Source organism: Cornus florida, unplaced genomic scaffold, assembly GCF_030987335.1.
Source record: "Cornus florida cultivar Cherokee Brave unplaced genomic scaffold, ASM3098733v1 CherokeeBrave_3.0.0_Hap2_Chr07, whole genome shotgun sequence".
In the NCBI taxonomy this organism is placed as follows: domain Eukaryota; kingdom Viridiplantae; phylum Streptophyta; class Magnoliopsida; order Cornales; family Cornaceae; genus Cornus; species Cornus florida.
This window is the reverse complement of record NW_026775577.1, coordinates 84932236-84940025: the sequence shown is the minus strand read 5'-3', so window position 1 is coordinate 84940025 and position 7790 is coordinate 84932236. Positions and strand designations below refer to the sequence as shown.

The 7790-nt window shown below is 34.1% G+C and overlaps 1 protein-coding gene across 1 annotated transcript; it reads right to left on the bottom strand.

Moving 5' to 3' along the window:
- Positions 1-3987: 3987 nt before the first annotated feature.
- LOC132266363 (protein FAR1-RELATED SEQUENCE 5-like) lies at positions 3988-5732 on the bottom strand. Its single transcript, XM_059767217.1, has 4 exons — positions 4782-5732; positions 4372-4434; positions 4155-4280; positions 3988-4059 (listed from the first exon to the last, which is right to left on the bottom strand). Exons 1-4 carry the CDS (start codon positions 5730-5732, stop codon positions 3988-3990), a joined length of 1212 nt encoding a protein of 403 aa, XP_059623200.1.
- Between the last annotated feature and the right edge of the window lie 2058 nt (positions 5733-7790).

The following is a 7790-nucleotide window of genomic DNA, read 5'->3' as shown; positions in this document are numbered from 1 at the left end:
TATATATATATATATAATTACGTACAGACTTCATATATATGTATATTATTATAAATATATTATTTATAGATATATTTTTATTTTATTTAGTATTAAGGAAGGAATTGGAGAGAGATTAGAAATAGGTTATATTTTATAAGCTTATATATATAAGCATGACATAGGATTAAAAACCCTATTCACGTTATTTATTGGAGGCAGAGAGAAAGAGAGAAGCTGTGAGAGAAAAGGCTAAGGTTTTGGCCAAAGGTTGAAGGCCAGACCAAGGAGGAAAGAAGAGGGCTTGCTCGTGGGTAGAACCAAGAGCAGTAGAGGAGTTCTTGAAGGCAGTCACGATCGCCGGAAAAGCTAGGAAGAAAAAGTTAAGGTTTCAATCCGAAACCTATAGGCAAATTCTTCTTCTAACTCTCTCTCTTAGATTTTGTATTTTTATACATGCCGAGTTTAATTCCAGAGTTAATTAGATATTAAATCAACTTAATATGCATGCTTAATTTGAATTAAAACAGTATATGTGTATTTATATGTGTTCTTGATTAATCTTGAAATTAATTGCATAGAACTTTGTTTTAATTCGTGTTTGTAATGCATATGGACTTTATAAATTTATTGGGATTATCTAGGACTTAGAACAGAAGGTTTGGAACCTTAAGGAAGATGGTCGGAGCGATCAGAGAACGTCGTAGATGAAGAAGGAATGGAGGCAGCTCCATTCGAATGGAGGCGGCTCCATTGAGAATGGAGTCGGCTCTACTTGGAGTAGAGGCGGCTTTACTCAAAGTAGAGGCGGCTCTACTCCTGGGACTTCACTGTACGTGGGTTTTGGCTACTGTTTTTGGTTTTGGGGTATTTCAGGTCTGTGTAGGTCACTTTAAGGGTTGTAAATGACTATGATGGATATGTTAAATACCCACAGTGCATAATCTATATTAAAGTGCTGAGGATTTGAACAATGTGAAATTTTAATTAAATTTGTATGTTGCTAGTGGATGTTTTAATTGTTGAAAATTATTCTAACAATTTAAATGGATGTTAAATGATTTAAATCATGGATTATTAGTATAATTTAGTCATGTATTTATCTAATTTTGGGTATGCTGATTTCTGGATTTAATTGATGTATTAATTTATTTCTTCATCAATTATTAGATGGAGTGGAGGAATTTAATTGCTTAAAAATAACTTAGCAATTAATATGGATGTTATATGATTTTAATCATGCATGGGTAGAATAATATGGTCAAGTATTTGGTCTAACCTTATTATGCTTAATTCTGGAATTTTTTTATAATGTATTTAAATTATTGCATCAACTGTGGATTTACTTGATGTACTGTTTTATCTGTTGCATCATGTATTGGATTGTGTGGTTTAAATGCACCGGTATGGGACGGTGGCATTCTAGGGACAGATTAACCAAAGAAGTTAAGTCCTACTTATTTTGTATAAGGGAATGGATTAACTAAAAATGTTAAGTCCTACTTATATTCAAGTCAGGTTAACTGACCAAGCTGAATGACTTATGGAGGATTATTTTTTTTACTGGATATTTATTTATGTTTGGATAGGACGGATTATTTATATATATGATTATGATGCCATGATATGAGCTTGAGTCTCAGGATCAATGGTTAGGGAGCGTATATGCAGTGGGATGCATAGCTGGTTATAATGGTTAGTTGTGTACCCTGTTAGGTCTAGGTACTCATGCCCACTTCAGGTGCGTTTTGCATGTTGCCTACTAGTCAGGTTGAGACCGCCTTATAATCCAGTGAGAGTCCCTTAGTGTGTATCTATATATATATATATACGAACTACTAGTTATTGTTGGATTGGCTAGGATGTATACGTGTATCGGATCTCTGCTTGGACTGTAGTAGAGTAGAACTTGTTTGGGGCCTGACCTACCATTATTTTTCAAGTGTTCGTCAGGAGTAGGGATTGTTCGTGCTGAGCAGTGATCAGTGTACTTCACTCTTCTGGATTATCTGCATAGGAGTTCTTTTATGATTCAGTTTTCTGATGTAGACAGTTATTGCTGTCATTTGTTCAGTTGGAATTTTCTAGGTGTCCACATAGTATGGATTCCCAAGTTGTATTACTTTTGAGGATTAATTGTATCAGAAAAATTTATTATTTAATTAAATTTTATTCTGAGGTTTCAATTAATAGATTATCATTTTAGTTTTCTTTCCGAAATTTATTTATTCTTTTTCATCTATTTTGTATTATGTGTTCAATTATTGCCGATTTATTTTTGATATCCTCGGGTATTCAGGTGTGGGCCTGGCCAACCTGTATCAGGAAATTCGGGGGTATCACAAAACCCGTTTCTTGTAATCACTCTTCTCTCTTTCTTTCTCTCAACAATACAACTTAATTGGAAACTTAGTCCTTCAATTCGTTTTCAATTCGCCCCAAGGTATAATCTTCCCATCTCTTTCTCTCTCCATGTTAAAGAGAGATGTAAAAGTTTTAATCTCACAACACACAAAATTGGAACTCAGTCCTGTAATTCGAAAACCCTAGATCTAACTCTCTCTCTCTAAGAATGTCTGGAAGAGGCAAGGGTGGAAAGGGCTTGGGCAAGGGAGGTGCCAAGCTTCACCAAAAAGTTCTTTTGAACAATATCCAGGGCATTACGAACGACCATTTATCCTCAAAAAGAGTGATTGAGCAACTACTGTCAAAGAAAGATTTTATCCTTGGCATTATTAGCAGCATAAATTCTAGTGACATAAAAGGTCAGATGACCCAATTTCTATAGCCTGAGAATTACTTAGTCAATGTTCAACCTTTAGAGCTTTCTAGAAAATAAGACTTCCATGACTAATCTACGATCTTAGGACTTAAGATTCCCACAGAAAAGGGAGGATCAGCCGGCTCAAGAGGTGAAAATTAGGCAACCTTCAAAGCAGACTATACCTATCCTGCTATTAGACTTTGATCTTACCTCAGCCTTGAGGCTACCTGTAAGTATATTTCGTTAGAAACTCTCTTGGATTAAGCTTACGGGTCGAACCTTTGCTTCGAGAAATTCGAAAGCTTCGTACTGATCTATGTGATTCTCCGCTTATTCTTTGACGAATAGGAAACAGATCAGGCTATAGGGTAGGACTCTGTATGGATTCGTTGGTTGATTATCAGTTATAATTTGGGGGGGTTTTAGAAGTAAGTTATTTTTGTAAATGGTGGTTTTAAAAGTTAGCAATATTAGGTGTTTTGAATTGCTATAATTGTGATTCTGTCACGGGATTGCAAATATCTAATTTTCAATGAAATTGCCATGTTTTTACCTCCAATTGTGGTTTCAGTTCAATTTTTATTAAAATCCCAATATTTGTTGATTTGATTTTGAGTTGAGCTTGCTTCATTTTATTTAAAGTGGTTGATGTGTTGGGATTTGTTTCATAAAACATAAGAGCTTCTCCATGTTGTTTATAGTTATATTTAAACTGTTGGACTTGTAGATTTGAATTGAGTGATCCTGTGAGTACATGTGAATGTTTTGTGGAAGTATTTGCAATGAAGCTCTTGTGTGAAAAGTAAAATGAATAAATTTTGTAAATATACCAATATGTATTTGTTCTTGTACATTGCTTGATTATTATATCAACAGTTGTAATTCAGTGAAAGCTCTGAATGATTAAAAACATACAGAACTATAATACTCCTAGTACTTTATTTCCATTTTTTTTTTGTTTTTGGCAATATTTCCTTTCATTTACTTTATAATTTACAATTTTAATCAAATTAGGATACAAAATATTCAATCAATAGCATCCCAAAAATTCCACCAAACATGCCTCAAATTGTCTAGCAAGTTTTTTTAGTTATAACAACAAAAAGTAACACAATCCCCAGCATGTCCAAAAACTTTACCAAACAGACATCATATTGAGTAACAAGATTCAATAACCAACTATAACAACAAAAAGTAACAATCCCAACATCCCCGAAAGCTCCACCAAACAGGCCTCAGATTGACTAAAAAGGAGGAAAATTTTCAAACTGGTTACCTTCTCGTGCAGTTTGTGAGAGGTTGCCATAATGCAACTCCTACAAGTATTAAAATTATAAGGAAGTTAAAATAAATAAATCTACATCATTAATTTGTAATATTATCAATTATTTTGTTAGGATAATATAATTACCTGAAGTAATCGTATGTAAAACATATTGGGTTGCCGATTTGTGATTGCCTCAAAATTTTCATGATCATAGTTCATCATTGAATGAGCTGCAGAAGACGTTTCTACTCCAAGGCCAATTTGGGATTCCTATCAAATATAAATTAAGCAATAATTACAAAATTGTAAAATAGAACATAAGTCAGGGTAAAGAAACATAACACAAAAAGAAATGAATTACCTGGGTAAACATATCATGTCTAGTTTGTTGCTCTTGTGAGTTCCAACTACTAAAAATGAGCTTCTATAATATCCATTGAAAAAAAAAAAAAAATGTAAGTACAACACTGATCACAATTTAATTTATTTATAAAGTTTAAATTATTTATAAAGTTTCATAAAATACCTCAGGGGCCTTTTGTAGTCTTGTTGAATTTTTTGCATATAAGTTTTTTTTTCGCTTTTTAAGTGCACCTTTTAATTAATTACGTGGACGCCCAACTGTAGCTTTTCTTTAACCCCTATTGGCACACAATTCTTTGGTGGAGCTATCATATCAACTTCCTTATTTCGACCAACTGAACTTTCGCCAGAACTTACATTATTTAAGTAAAGTTCTTTCTTCAATTCCTCCAAGTCATTAAGCTATACAAGAGCACGATCATTTGCATATGCATATAACTTCTTATGTTCCGATGCTAAAGATGAAATCTCACAAAAATTTCGACATAAATGACTATAACGCTTTCTGATAGACACTTTAGGATTGTCATTGGCTTCAATTTCATGATAATTAGTGATAGTCCTTGCCTTTGCATCTCTTGTCCATCTTTTCATGATATATTGGGGCGGAATCCTTTTTATATTCTTCTCATCCAACACTTTCAAAGTATGAACATATAAAATCCCAATAAAAGTGAACTTCAAACAACTACACATAACTGTTTCTGTTGAGGCTTTGAAATTGACCACATACCTTTGAGATTTTCCAGCACAAGATACTTTGTATTCAACTTTTGTCCCATCCTTAGCCACTTTATAAACATTGTAATCTCCCAACCTTGTGTACTCTTTCTGAAACAATTCAAAAAAATTTAGGGTATAGATTTCTACACCATGACGTAACATCTCCACACTAGTTAATAACACGGGCATACTTCGCATCATGTTAAAATCTGCAAGCAGTTCTTCATACTGCCGATCATTCAAAACCCTCTCATAATGCTCAAACAAACACAAAAGATTATGACTCGACTTCAAGTAATTCTTTAACATATTGTTCAAACTTTCATTACATTGGGTAGTTTTTATGTCCGCGGTGAAAGTGTGTTGTCCGTAAACGATTACCCATTTTTTTCTTATTTCAAATAACTCTTTCAACCATTTATTCTCTTCGAGACTGTACTTTTCCAACATACTATTCCATGCTAATAGCCACTCATTTTCATCTTCATAATCGTACACACAATTACTAAGGTCATAAGTAAAGTGGTTTGATTTATTAAACACATGAATCAAATTCTTCGCTACATTTTGATAAATATGCCAAACACATAATCGATCTTGAGATTCAGAAAAGACAAGAGATATTGTTTTTGCCATTGTAGTAAATTGATCTGTCAGAATTGTCTTAGGCTGCTTTCTGGACATTGCACGAAGGAAAGTTTGAAACAACCACTTAAATGATTCAATGGTTTCATCGTAAAGTAAGGCTGCACTAAACATGATTGTTTGTTTATGATGATTCACCCTAATAAATGGTGTAAAAGGTCGACCATATTCATTTGTTCAATAAGTACTATCAAAGCACACAACATCTCCGAATAGGCCATAGTCATTAATTGAGCATCGGCCTAAAAAATATTAGTGATCATATCATCCTCATCCACTTGCATTGAACAACAATATGATGAATTCTTCAGCTACATTTTTTCAAAATATTCTAAAATTTCTCTGGCATCTCCTCTTACCATTGCCATCTTTTGCTTTCTGTGTATGTAATTTTAGTAATCCTTATCTAGAAAACCAAGATGTTGCCTACCACCAACTTTTCTACTTATCAACTCCATTGTTCCATTTAGTGGAAATCCCGACATCTCTGCAATCTTCAACATGTTCTTTTTGAGCCTTTGAAATATTTTGATTAACTCTCATCTATGTTTCATTGGAATTCTAATTAAGTCATGATTATGGATTTTGTTCAACAATACAACTTTGAATTTGCCATTGTTTTAAAGTCCACATTTCATATGAGCCAAACAACCAACTCTTGTAACAAGTTGATGGTATAAAGGAGTTTTGGTCTCTTTCCTTTTATCTTCTTTTGAACAACAAAAGGTAACCCCCGTGATGAGCCCCGCTGTATTTTTTCTCTGATGATTTCTCCTTACATCAAAACCAAGTTTGCAACCATAGTTGAGGTACAACTTATGTAATGACCCGGTCATTTCACTTCCTTTCCTTTTTCTCAGATTTTTACGAATTTTTTTTTTCTATTGTCTTTTCCTTTCTGAGTTCAGTTCTCATCACTTAGTGTCTACTTGAGTGCTCGGGAATGGTTTCCGAGACTTTTTCCTTTGGATTGACAACTTCCTTAAAAGACTACGTCATTTCCACATTTTCATTTTTTTAGACACTATTCACTTTTCGTCTTTTTTCCCGTTTGTCACTTTGTTGGCATAACCTCACTTTTCATGTTCAGAGTTGAGCTTTGACTTCATGAGTTTTCATTCCAATTGATTTTCTCGAAATGCGTAGCTTTACTTTTGTTAAAAAGCTCGTCGATTGTCTTATTTTTCCCGTAGGGGTGTGGATGAAAGGATTCTTCAGAAACATTCTTGTTTCTTGGGGTGTTTTTCATAAATATCTTTTGAAGATATTTATTTTGGGGGTTTTTAAGAAAATATCTTTTTGGAAGATATTTTCATTCTGGACCAGTTTTGTAGTTAACATTTTTTATAGGGGCCATTGTGTAATGAATGAAAGTTATTGCAAAATGCCTCGTTTTGGGCCTGGATCCTCGTACAGAATTCATTTTCACTTTTTGTCGAGTCGTGTACTCTTAGAATTGTCTTCTGGTCATTTACTGCAACTTTAGGGTTTCTAACCCCGGTTGCCGCCGAACTTATTCGAGACATATCTTTCTGCTTGGGACTCAGTTTTTGACGCCATTTCTTTTGTTATTCATTTTATCTCATTTCGGTTCTTTTTTGTTCACAGTGTTTTATTATTTGAGTGCGTTCACATAAATTCCACTTTTTCAGACCCGGCAGGACCTGTTTGGGGCACTTTTTCTATAAATAGGGGGTTCTAAAATGAAAAGTCAAACTCTCTCATCTCTTTCCCCTCTTTTGGCAGCCATGGCAGCCAAGGGGCTACCACCCTTCTTCTTCTTTTTTCAGCCACTTCCTTTCAGTAAAACGTATTAGTGCCTTTTTATTTAATGTTCGCTTTGACGAGGCCTTCGATTTCAACCGATTGGAATCTTGTTTTTGCCATTTTTTGAGTTCGGATTTGAAACCAAGTTTGGATTTTGGTGAGTCCTCCTTGGGGTTTATTGTTCACCGTGTTCTCCCCAACAAAATCCCAAAATTTTGTCGGATTCGAGGCAGTTTCCATTTGATGGCTTTTGAGATTTTCATCTCAAATTGAGGTAGGGGA

Excerpts from the sequence above, each read along its gene's own strand:
- LOC132266363 (XM_059767217.1), bottom strand. The coding sequence starts at position 5,732 with ATGGCAAAAACAATATCTCTTGTCTTTTCTGAATCTCAAGATCGATTA. Across the intron at positions 4,435-4,781 it reads ATGCAAATGATCGTGCTCTT|AAGCTCATTTTTAGTAGTTG; the intron begins GTATAGCTTAAT and ends TGGATATTATAG. Across the intron at positions 4,281-4,371 it reads GACATGATATGTTTACCCAG|GAATCCCAAATTGGCCTTGG; the intron begins GTAATTCATTTC and ends TATATTTGATAG.